Here is a 13,759-nt window from a genome sequence, read left to right as displayed (position 1 = left end):
TAAAAATCAAGTTGCAGGCATGGTCGAAATAAATTGCAAACGAAATAGTACAAAAATCAGGTCGCAGACACCCCGTAAAACTCCAACAACGAAACCCACGAGAGAACACTTCAATCACGCAATCCGCAAACAAAAGTCCAACTGAAACACCTCGGCCGCGGCAGGAAACACAGCGACCACAAAACGAAACGAACAGGCAGAGAAGAGGGAAGAAGGGCCACAGGAAACACAAAAAAAAGGGAGGAAGGGCAACGGCGAGCATGGGAAGTCTAGCGGCGGCCATGGTCGTAGATCGCGAGCACGGGAATGGTCGTGGTCACAGGCATCGTTGCGGGCAACTATGAGAAGACTATTATTATTGGGGCTTTGTATTTATATGTTCTGCCGCCAATTACAAAGAAAACATCGCATGAAGAAGGAAGGAGGAACACTAATGTTAACAAGGCACAATATGAAAGCATTCATAAGATTTTTGTGAGAGACGAAAGTATTGCGAACACAAAAGTATGGAAGGAAAAGGAGTGAGTATGCACAAAGAACAAAGTGAACTAAGAGGTCAAAGCAATTGATATCAAATTCAAAGGGAGTTCGACTTCAAGTAAACTTTTGATGTTATATGTGTGACTGCATGATTTTAATGGGCCTACCCCCTATGTACATCATGAGGAAGTGACCACTTTCAAATGATCATCACTTGTATTTGCAGAAGTTATTGAAAGGTGACAATCTTAAAATAACTTGAATTTTTCTATTGTGTTAGACATTTTATAATGTCCAAGAAGATCATGATAGATTATATCTTGTAAATCAACAACTAAGTGATGGATGTCATTAATTGGCAATCTATGAGTTGTTTGTATAAATATATCGTAGGTACTTGGTGAATATCATGTGACGTGATATTCAGAAGGCCGTTACCTTATAACCATTGGAGTACTTGGTGAATATCATATGACTTGATATTCAAGAGACCATTACTCAAAGTACTTGGTGGATGTCATATAACTTGACATTTAGGAGGTCATTACACTTGATATCTAATGGTGAATATCTTTTAATCAAGGATATTCTTAAATATGTCATTCTTGATATTATGCTAAGGTAATAGCATAGCCTATCTTTATCCTTCCTAGCTAAGACGGAGTGTTGATGTTTTGTAGCTTCTATTGGATAAATCCTATGAGACTAAAATATTAAAGATATATATCTTATGTAAGATTTTATATATATATATATATATATGGTTGCATGGTCAATTATTGTTATATTAATCTCACCATAATGAGTAGACATGTCCCATGAAGAGACATGTCTCTCCTTGCCTCGTTCCCAATATAAATGTAAGAGAGATTGCTGCATTCGAAACACACATAATACACAAGCAGTGCTATCACATTTGCAGCAATACTCTAACAAGATTTTTACACATCCAAAACTAAAGGCTCTTCCGAATGTTGCAGTTATAGCAAGGATAAGTTAACCTCTGTTTTTCCATTCACATTTTTACATGTTCTTTCTTCCCTCACATTTATTGCAGTTATAGCAAGGATCAATTGGCCTCAGACACCCAAACTAAAATTCAATTTCATTCTGGGAAAATTTATGTAGATGCCCTAAAAGGGCTACAATCATTTCTTCTGGATTAACACTAAATGTTAAGACAAAAGTTCTGCTTTCGAAATCAATTGTTGTGGGTTGCTTTTTTTTTTCAAACGAGTCAAGAAAAATATTCCATTTAAAGAAAGCACACATAGTAGTACATATGAGTTTCCTCCGCAATGCTGCAATAGGTCAATTTCCCAATATTACCGACTCTAAGTACTGAACTGCTAACAGATTTTTGAGCCATTTTCCACTCTGGCAATTGACAAAATATGGAGAAGAAACCCTCAACAATACTCTGAATACTTGGAGTATGTTACAGCAATTTCTGATTCTTGATTGGTACAGTTATGACTATCTATCATTATTTCCTGCATAAATTTCCAACCATTAGAAGCGATTTGTAGCTTTCTTTTTAGCCATGAACTTGTAGGTAAACTCAATTGCAGAAAATATAACTGTGTGGATCCAACTGAAATTATACTACAGAATGTCAGTGGACTGAACAAAGACCATGCAGACTGAACTTGATCTTGATTTAAATTTAAATGATTAATCTATATATTGAGAAATTGGAAGCATAAAAGAGTTAATAATGAACAGAATACAGTGTCATCTGCACTGATGGAGTGTTAAGACATATTATGTGACATAATGATAACCTAAGTTGGAATAATACTGGGTATGCTTCCCATATAAAGGCATAAAAGAAGTTAAAAACTGGGCAGCGCCAGGAATACATTCCAGCTCAATTTCTGAACAATAAATACCTTTCCCTCCCAGTTTCTCAGTCACAGCATGCCATGAATTTTGAAATCCTGCAAGAGTGCAGCAGGATTGGGAGTGTTTTCGAACTTACCAAAATAATGAGAATAAGAAGAATAATAAGGAACTCGATATTCTCAAAAAAGTTGCGATGTAACAGACAAGGGAGGACTCGTAAGAATGTCATCCAGCTTCAGCTTGGCCTCTAGCAAAATGCTGGTCGAAACCTACAGCAACTTGTGAAATTGTACTGTATTGGTTATGAAACGCCTACAGGCATGGCGCTTGTTTGTACACAAATCTTCAGAATTGAGATTTAAGCGGTAGCATTCTGCTGTAGCAATCTTGGGGTATGTTCGATTGCGATCCATGCCTACAAAACTAAAGAATTAGGGCTCAAAAGGTGAAGTTGCAGTTTTAAAAATAAAAGATATATTCGAACCTATATATGGATCTGAAGTTGCCCGGAATATCAAGAGAATCTATATTTTCTACTGACACACAACTTAATTTGTATACTACTTTTAATGTTGCCGTCTATTGAGCCTTTGAGAATCGCAAAGATAGGCATGTTTGAATGGTATAGTTAGACTCATGCTTTCACTTTTTTGTTTCATTGATAATAGGTAGCTTTCAGTTTAATTATTAACTTTGAGGGTAACCCATGTTTAAAGATCTGATTAACTAAGATTCAAAACTTAGGGCCTGATTCTAACAATTGCAGAGAACACTTGAGCATATCCCATATTAGCAAACCTTTAAAATTGTAGGTCGAGGTTAAAATCGTGCTGTACAAATTATTAGTTAAATTCAAGTATGGTCCACGTGTACAAATCATATAAATAGGAGTTCTCGATTAGATTCAAACACGATCTGTATATAGATTCAACAACTCCTGGCCCCCGACTCCAATGCATTCGACCAATATGACCCTTGTTTAGAAATCGTATGTTTTAAGATGCATGAACCAAAGGCTACTGTATGATCACTATGTACTATGTAGTGCATTCAATCGTAACCCACGTTTCTGAATCTTTAAAATTATGTATTCAAAGCTTACCCCACGCGGTGCGGAAGAGGTTAAGTTACAGTATAAAGATCAAGGAATACGTTTCAGCAGGATTCTGTTTAGAAGTGACCTTCGAGCTTTTCTCCAACACTCAATTAAAGCTTAGAGGCTTCCAATAATAAGCTCGCCGGAACTTTGCCAATGAACAAGAGGAAAGGCCGGCCATAATTTAGAGCCTCGGGCCAGCGTAATGCGAGGTTACGCTATCAATTCCTCAGGAAATTTATACCAATAATCCCCAATTAACAGCATACCCACATGCTTAAATCAGTTAATAAAAAAAAAATACAGAGAAGCATTGCGATATGTTCATTTACCTTAGCAACATAGTCCATTTCTGCAAATTTGAAGGCCATTCCAAGGCAGCGAAAGAGAACAGAGACCAAAGAACAAGCGTGGGAGAATGCAGCCAACTGAACATCGCCATCGTTATTCTCAGCGTTTTCTGAAATTATAGCTGATTGCAAATCCTTAAACGCTTCAGCAATCTGTCTCAGGGGTCTCGTCTCCTCCTCGGCCTTCCCTGCCATTCCAGCTATTTATTTCAACTGGGTAAACTTTAGTAATCAACTTTTTTCAACTGCAATTACCATACATACGACAGTATGATGAAAATAGTAGACACGGGATGGCTTGGTTTCTACGTTGCCGGTGGACTCTCGAGGTTTTGCAATTTTCAATTTTCCCTCTTTTTTAAGTTTGTAGTTGGAATGTAACTACGATTCATTGATTATAACAGAATAGAATAATAAAAACATATGCTTGTCTGTAAAATGAGGGATCTTATAGGGGATGACTTTCTTCTCAAAGTGAGTAGCCTACCTAAGGCTTTTTAGGATTATGTTCAAGTGATGGTTTTTTAATTTATTATTACTTAATTTATGTTTCAAATTTATGGAGATAGGTGGGCTCATGAATTACAAATAATAGAAAAAAGAAGAGATAAAATTTGAAAAAATTGGGATGATTTATAAGCAATAAGAAAAGTTTGATGTGGTGGGGTTTCTAATTCTAATTTTTTCAATTCACTTAAATTAGCAATCCTAAAAAATAGGAGCTATTGTTTTGGGAAAAAATTATAACAATTTTATTTAGATTCATAAATCCTTATAGTTCTTAGAAATAGATCTTGAGGCCCCTTCATGTGACCCCCACTCTAGGAGGTTAAATAGAATAGAATATAAGAATTTGAACAATGTTGAGAGGATGGGAAGGATGGTGAATAATGGAAGGTAGAGGATGCATGATTGACTTTGCATCCAAGGTGTTGTACTACATGGCATGCCTTTAATATGTGTTTATGAGTTTAGACACTTGTTTGTTGTTGAATTGAGATTCTATAGATTTTTTAGATTTTGTATCATCTTTTTGTGACATCTTGGTTGTCATTTAGGACTAGAGCTTAGTTTTTGGTGTTGGGTTATTTCCCAAGAGGCTAATGGTGTTCTTGCTCCCACACTAAGTCTGGTTGATGTTGATCTGAAGCACATGCTATCTCTTGTTAATTACTTTGTTCTCTTTCCTTGATACTATTGAGGTGACTACCAATATGAAGTTGAATGGGGGTCCAAAAGAACCCCAAAGCCTATTGTTCAAAGAGTTACTAAATGGAATGTAAATTAATGGTGTCGATCATGCACATATGGTGAACAATTTAATGCATGTGACGTAGGATCACATATATGTTTAGACTTCAAGGCTCTATCTCAAACCCAGTGGTTACTTAGAGGAAATCACAAATCATATTGTTCTAGTTATTGTTGTCACAAAAGTCTGCACCCTTGTTTAGGTGATAGTTAGAGACCTAAACAACCTTGTGAAATATAGAAACAACCTCATTTTGCCTGTGACTACACTATGAATTTAATAAGATCATAAAGCTACCCTACCAAATATGTGTCAACCTTAGCTCTCTATAGAGACAAGGAATCAATACATCCCTATGAAGAATCAATCCAAAAACCCAAAAGAATACAGATGATGAAATACATGCAAATAACATGCTATAAGATCTACATAAGCTATTTGAAATTAAGAATAGGTAAAAACAATAAATTATCGAATTAAGCAAGGCAAGTTGTGGTCAAAAAGAAGGATTTTGTAAGAAAACAAGAGAGAAGACCCCAGAAGAATGTACACAGTTTCCTTTTGAAGATTTTAGACATAATCCACGTTATATTATTAAGTTTGAACCCTCAGCAAGGGTTGAGAGCACAAAATTCTGATTAGGAGAGAAGATCAAAGAAAAAATTATCTTCATACATGTTGAAGTGACTAAGAAGAACCAAAAATGAATAATGCCCTCAATAAGGAGAATATCATGCATCGGAAGAAACCCATATGCAACTTGGAGCAATAAATGCACACCAAAGTCTTCACAATATAGGCAATAATGACTTCGCATTAATGACAAACAACATTTTGAGTTGTGAGTGCATAATAAGATTGTGCTATAAGAGTTGAAATATTATAAAGAAGGTAATTGATAACTCATTTCAACCTAATTTAATTTTGATATAAGAACCTAACTGACAAATTATCATAATGATGAAGTTGAGCATGGCCACCTATGGTTGAATATTGTATTTATATCCTCGAAAAGACCCCTGGAATCATATTTATTGATTACTCAAATAGTTTGGCTCCTCCATTACACCACTCAAACTCACATGGAATGTAAGTCACTACTTCATAGGCAAAGATGGTCAAATGACCATGACCATGTGAAATAGTGATGAGCCCCTTGACTGCTTACATTATAACATTTTAACTTAATTACCATTTCATGTCTATAACATGAATGGTCTCATTGCCCTCCAACAAAATAGAAACAACCATCCTAATTGCTTGTAAACTTCTATTTTGCAGGTCAAAAAGTTTGATTGAGAAGTAATTTTGCAAAATGGTGACAACCTAACTTTGTGTGTTGCACACCTCATTATCATTGTTTCACAATCTTTGAATTTTGATTGATTTAGACTTTTACAAAATGGTGAAAATATTATCCGTCAAGGAAAAGATAAAGAGAAATCATTTTTTTAGTCAAATCATGTTGATCATAAGTGACCCTTGTGGTATTGTGAAAGACTCTTATATGTCATCATTTTACAAACTTCATATTTTAAAGGTCTTGTATGTTTTATGAAATGGTGAAGATTATTCTGTATAGCTTGAGATGGTGGAAAAAGCCAACATTTCTGACGACTCAAAGGGGATACTCGTCTACTAAGTATGAAAGATTAGCCTCCCGACAATCCATTGGGCATAGAGTTACTATGAAGATATACAACATCCCAAAGTTAAACAAAATATCTTAAAAGTCCACTTCCTGGTGTGTATCAAAAGTATATTCATAGAATTAGTTCAACCAAAGTCAATTCAAATGTAAAAGATATAACCTATTTAACACTTTGAATTGAAAAAAATCAATAATCATCCTATGTTCCTCTAATTGGAAGGGAAACACAAATGCACTTAGATTACTAAGCATTCCTAAAGTGACAACTCCTAAATGTGAGTGCAAATGATAAAGATCAAAGCTATTTAAGATGCAATTACAATGCAAACTAAGCCAAATTATGCTCATCTATGCTCAAAATTGATCCTAAATGCTCCATTATGATGCTATTATGATATGATGAACTCAATTATGCTAATGAACTTGATGAAATTTGACTATAGTATAGATATTAAAGGGAATGGGTCTCAAATTGACTATAATGGTGATGCAAATGAAAGTGAATTGCTCACTCCATGGATGCATTCTATCTATAGGATTTTCCCAAGGGTAGGGGTAGAGTGAATTAACCATGACTAGAGGAGAAAGCTTGTGTTGTGTTTCAAATATTGAGATAAGATGACAAAATCAAGGGTCGGGATAACAAAGACAAAATGAGTGGCTAACATAGTAAAGCCTAAGAGTGATCCATGTGCTTTCAATCATCATTTTTGTTTGGTTGATTCAATTTGGTCCATTCGTGGTTGTTGAGAAAATTTTGGATTTATTTAAATCAAAAAATTAATTAAGTCAACCATGTCTCTGATTTAAATGGGTTGGATTTAATTGTTTAAATAAATTGTATTGTTGATTAAAATAATTACACAGTTATTCAATCTTTGAATTTAATTTATCCTAAGGGTTCAAATTCAATTAACTAGTGATTTAAATGCCTTGCCAATTTTAATGTGTTTACAATGTGTGAAGCACATTAATTCAAAGAATGTTTGATGTCTGATCTTTGATGTTTATATAATATAAATTTTGATTTCAAGATGTAGAATCAATTGATTTAATGATATGGTGGTGATTTGATGATAATGACCTAGTTGATTTGAAATAAATGACTTGATTTGGGTAACTGGATGATTTTGCATTGTAAAGATAGTATGTATTCTACCTCAAGAAATGAATCAAACTAATTTTGATGGATTTGGATTTTATTTTTATTTTTTCCTAATGTAATTTGAAGTTGGCACTAGTTCAATTATATCATTAATGTGTCTCAAATACTAGATTGTATGTTTTTTTAGTGAATAAGTCAATATTGTTTATGTGTATTTCAATGTCAAATGATAGGATTTGATGCTTTGACCTCATGATGTCAAGCATTAAAAATATATGTAATCTTTGAGATTGATAGAAATATCAATTGAGTAGAAAGAATGGATAATTTTATTGATGATTTACTGATAGCATGATTGATGAATGATTGATTACTTGATGTTTGATTTTATAAGCTTGATTGAATGTCTTGATGATGTAGCGTTAATTAGATGTCCATGTGATATAGAATTAAGAATTGATAAGACAAGTGATACATGTGGTGGCATTTTGATGAGTCATCCCATTAATTTAAGAAGTAGCAATGGTATCAAATTGTGATGTTGTATACATGTATTTATATCTTGAGGATATTTATGTACATTTGATGATCAAATTGACAATGATTTATGACAATGGATATCTAACATTTGATGATAGTGATTAGAACTTTTATTAAATAGTGACGGACATTTAATCTGTATCTCGATATGGACTCTTAATGAACTTTGATAGCACTCTGATACATGGACTTCTTATATACTCTCTTGGCTCTGCAATTTATATCTATTTTGATATCATGATACATTAGACTTTATGATTTTGATAACCTATGTGTCTAATGTAAATGAATTTTGTTCTACATGCATGCTTTTGTGATTTTCTATGCAAGATGTACGAATGCACTTTAGTTTTCTTGCTTGTGTATGTAGGTATTGAACTAGATGCTTAGATGGATAATGTTTATATGAATGTTCCTTCCTATGAATGCAATATTTTAGGACACATGAAAATGTTATATGATGTAATAATGCTATGATATTAATGATTCTGCAATGGAACAACTAAATGGAGATTAAGTGACATGTTTATAAAATGTACTGAATTATAAAATTCCCCTAGATGAAAGAAATACAATAGTCAAACAAAAAATGCAATTTTTTGTTAAATACTTCATCTCAAGGAGAAATTTTGATGATGTGGCACTGATTTACTTTTCGTCCCGCTTTTATAAATCCCATAACGAATATAATGTGGGGATTAATCTAAAATGAATGCAACACAAAACTATATTCTCACTTATCATTGAGTTGATCTATTTCTCTATTTTCATCATTGAGATTTTTGTTGGATGATTCAATTAGTACAAACCTCATTGGTTATATTTTCAATCATGGTGGTGTGAATATCACAATCGGTTGATTCAATGTTGCAAGTGGATTCTAGCACAGATAGAGAAAGAATTCTTTTGTGTGCAAATATCCTCAATGATTCTTTGATGATCACACTTTTTAGATTAATTTACATACTTCTATGAGTAAATCTTACAATCAAAATCAAGAAAATATCATGCTTCATGATCGCTCATCTAGTCAAAGACATCATCGATTTGCTAAAAAGACATGATTCACAAAATCAAGTAACATGTTCAAATATCTTTGCCTTTGTTTGCGGCCTTGTATTTCAAAATAAATTCATCTATTTTGATCTTTATTAACTATCAATATTTTTCAACTTGGACAAATTTGATGTTAGAGATTGGGTATATCAAATGTTTGGATATTGACCAAATTTTGGGATTCTTGGAATTCGATATGGATCAAAAAGTTTAGGTGTCATGACCTTTGGTTTGATACAACAATTTGTGTCAACTTGTGTCTATAAGCTCATTGGATTTGGATTTGTGTCCCCATTTTGATTTTGTTATTTTGTTTTTTTCAATTTAAAAAAATGTTGGATTTGTTAGATTTAAAAAATATTTTATTTTATTTTTAAAGATTATTTTTGGGATGGATTTAAAAAGATTTTTTTTTATGAAGATTTTATTTTTATTTTTATTTTTTAACTTGATCACTAAGTCTGAAGCAAGATCACTTTTGTTTTCTCCTAATGTTTAGAAAGGTATAGGGCCTTACAAGTGGATGGGTGAACTAATGGATTAGAAATGGATAGGAAATTATGGGAGAAGCGAATGTAATGTGACCCTCGTGGATAATCTCATTAAGATTACCCAAGCGAAGGAGAAAAGGACACAACAATCCAGGTCAATGTGGCAGCATACGAGGTAATGTCATGATGCAATAAAAGGTACATAGGGTCCAAAAGAGTGGACATGTCAAGAAGCTTTTGAGAACATGATTTTCATTTTACGTCATTTTTTCACTTTAATCAAGACAAAAGGGTATATATGGATAGGATGGGACTCAAAGGTGATAGGGGATGGTCAATGAAAGGATTGGGATATGAAAGATCATGATAAGGTAGCATGGATGCAATTTTTTATGCTTATGGAAATTCTCAACCTTGTCAACACCAGTGGTGGACAAGGGGTATGTGCCTAGATAGGATAAATGAAAGAAAATGAATGATGTGGATATGTAGGATATAATGGCTAAGATGGTATGGATGTATAAAGTACAAGAAGTTGAATTGCACATGATGCATGTTTGCTAGGTTTTCATCATGGTACTTATCAAGGGTATGACAAGAAGTGGTTTTCACCATAAGATGAATTTATTTCTCTTTTCTTTTCTTTTCCTTTTCTTCTTTTTCTAAAAGCTAGTGATTGCATGAAAAAAATAGAGAGGTTTAAGCATTTTTTTCTTTAGATATATAATCATTTAAAAGATATTTTGTAATGGACCATGGCTACTAAAAATATTCTCAAAGATGCTCATAACGTGATGGTAAGGAGATGATATGGAGGGTTAAGGTAGATGAGAGTTAAGTATTTATGCATGTGATAAGATAAGGGGAATAAAAGCATGGAAAGTAGGTGGTGGGAAATAAAGGGGATATTTTAAGGTTTGTATACATGTGGATGGAAATGTTGGCAAGACCAATTCTAACATACACCTCGAGCGATAGCGAAATGATGAAAGAGAAATCGATTGGTAAGCTTGAGATTTTGATGGAGGAAAGAATTTGGAGTTTTCGATACAAGGAGTTGATGATGTGTCTAAGGTAGTACATTTTAGGATATAGGGACCCAAAATGGATTTGGAAAATGAAAGATATTTTAGATGCACGTGTAGTGGAAACCTTTGCAAGCTTGACTATCAAAATTGATTTTTCTTTTGTATGCAAGTCTTACAAAAGCAACTTTGGAACCCACATAGTCTTTAGTTATCCTTTCCTCCTTTAGAATACATTTATTCAATGGGGTATTTAATAATCCCATTATCCTTGACTTTTATTTTTTCTCAATGAACCTTTGTAGTAAAGTTATTATCTCTTTTTGCTTTGTAATCACATTCTGATTAGATTAGGCATGTTGATATTTATATATATATGTGGATTCTTGGATTTATTATTTTAAAGTTTGACATCCAAGTTGCTTCAAAAGATTTTTCAAATCATGGAAGGATATGAATGATACAAAGGGTTAATATGGGTGGGTTCTTAGAATTCTCTCAAGTGTTTGTTTCTTTCTTGTTATTGATATATAATAGGGTGAGTGGGTGACAAGGTGGGAATGGCAAGCATGATTGATGGAGGGATATGTGTAACTAATATGCATGAAAGGGATGAAGACTTTAACTTTGGGATATATGGACCAAGAATGGATTTGGAGGTTGGTTAAGGTAAATTCTTATGTTTAAATGGAGGGATACAAGGTATTAAAGAAAAATAAACATCTTTAGAGTGAGTTGTATTTCCAAGGTTATAATCTTTAAGATTTATCTTTATATCCATGGGCTCGTGAGTAGCGTTGATAGGAGAAACTGAAGCTTGAGAGGATATATTATCATGAGGGGATTGGGAGGAATTATGGGGTTTTTAGGTTAACATAGTGGATCATGACACAAAAATTATGGGATGTTTTGATCTTGATAATGAAATGGGTTGTTGAATGCTATAGAAAGGATAATTTTGTCTTAATTTCCAATAGGACTATTGGAAATGGCGAAAGGGATATCTTGATATTTCTTAAGAAATGAGTGAGGTACAAAACTTGGAAGGATATTTTTTTCTTAAGATGGAAGGGTATCCATCTTGGAAGAAGTGAAAGAGTAGGAAGGGATAATCACGAGACTCTAACAATTTGGGATCTTGTTTAAGTATTGGATAGGAGTTGATGGTATCTCAATCTTGACCTTTCTGATACTTTTTTATTTGCACTTTGAATTACCTTCTTGACATGGATCCACTTCCAAGGACTAGATAGGTGTTTGCATATGCATGCTTGATTCTTGAAAAGATGATGGAGAATCTTTTGGAATAGGTATGATGGGTATTGAAACACATAAAAGCTTGGGATTTAGGACCTTTGAAGCATGAAAGAATATTGTTGAAAGAGATATTTTAGATTGAATTTATTTTAGAGTTGGTCCCTATGGGTAAGCATATTCAAAATGTAAAATATCACCATCATTAGGTTTGTGTGGTGTGACTAGATGTTAAAAAAATGAGATGGAGAGATGGTGGAATAAGTACAAGTGGAATATAGATCAATACTAGACAGAGGTTCGTGATTTTGATCTTTCTTGAGATTAGCAAGTTTTTATTTATTAAATGAATCATTAGGATTTCCAACTTCAATTATATCATCATTAATTAGATCTTAGATTTTATGTTCCAGTTCTACACAAATTTTCATGTTCATTATGTCGATGATATGTACAATAGAATCTCGCAAATGTAATTCCACATGAAGTGAATAGAGGTAATGCGATGAGATTATTTCAGTCAATTTTTCCTAATTCGATTGAATATATTGTCTGAAAGGATTAAAGTCTAATTTTTGGTGACATTTAGATGAATTTGTATTTTCCAAGGCGATGTTGGATTGAAGACCATGAGAATTTATTTTGTTGTTGTTGTTATCTTTTGTTTGTTATTCAATTTATTATGATGATTTTTGTGATAGGATTTGATTTCTCTTGATTTCAAAATGACTTTGATTGATTGATAAGACACTCAACTAAATTGATGTAACTTCCTCTTTATTTGCTTGATCAAAGATTGGATTATCTTGAGGTTGTAAAATAGACTCTTGATCGAATATTGGATTGTCATTAAATTATTCTTGATCAAAGATAGGATGGATTGTCATTAAATTATTCTTGATCGAAGATAGGATGGTCATGCTTAGATGGCTCTTTATTTGAAGAAAAGGAAGGTATGTTTAGATCATGACTAAAGAGAAAAGGACAAATTAATATTTACAAGTACTCTTTGGATGGTGTATCCTTTTCTTCCTCTAGGTCATGGATTTATGATTGTAAAGATTGTAGTTGCTTTGTGAAGTTTGCACTGCGATTCTCCTTTTCATTGTTGTCATGATTATGGTATCTAGACCATTTATTTTCATCCATGATGTGATTTTGAAACTTAATATGAATGCCTCAATTTTCTAAACAATTCTAACAATGGTGAATTTCAAGTCTTTTTTTCTTAGAATAGGTATAACTCTTGAATGCCTATCCAAAAATGTCAATTTTTCTATCCGAAAAGTTTGGAAAATGCTTACTATTTGGGAAACACCGATAATAGGCATTGTTTCATTGTTTACAAGTGTTAAAAGTTTATTTGTAATCACTACAAGAATCTTTGTGGGCGCTAATATAATGTTCGTAGACATTGAAAGGATGTTTATGGGTATTATGTTGACCATGTTTGTAATGACCTACTAGGGAACCCAAGAGAAATTAACTTAGTATGTTAATAAGTTTGGCAATCATTTTTTTTAAAGATTAAAACAATCAAGAGATAATAAAAAGTGGAAGCAATAACTTAAATACAAATCATATTCATATATAAGCAATCCAATATCAGTTATA

General features: G+C 33.1%; 1 protein-coding gene across 1 annotated transcript in view; it reads right to left on the bottom strand.

The window, feature by feature from the left end:
• Window positions 1-4,194, bottom strand: part of ACD11 (Glycolipid transfer protein (GLTP) family protein) — a 107,391-nt gene extending 103,197 nt beyond the window's left edge. Inside the window, exon 1 of the mRNA XM_089810416.1 lies at window positions 3,754-4,194. Within this exon, the coding sequence (XP_089666542.1) occupies window positions 3,754-3,966 (213 nt within the window). The 5' untranslated portion in view covers window positions 3,967-4,194. The remainder of the gene's footprint in view (window positions 1-3,753) is intronic.
• Between the last annotated feature and the right edge of the window lie 9,565 nt (window positions 4,195-13,759).

This window comes from Cupressus sempervirens, chromosome 11 (genome assembly GCF_028749045.1).
Source record: "Cupressus sempervirens isolate cs-2001-9-10 chromosome 11, ASM2874904v1, whole genome shotgun sequence".
In the NCBI taxonomy this organism is placed as follows: Eukaryota; Viridiplantae; Streptophyta; class Pinopsida; order Cupressales; family Cupressaceae; genus Cupressus; species Cupressus sempervirens.
The sequence above is the reverse complement of the archived record's forward strand: the minus strand, read 5'-3'. Positions and strand labels throughout refer to the sequence as shown.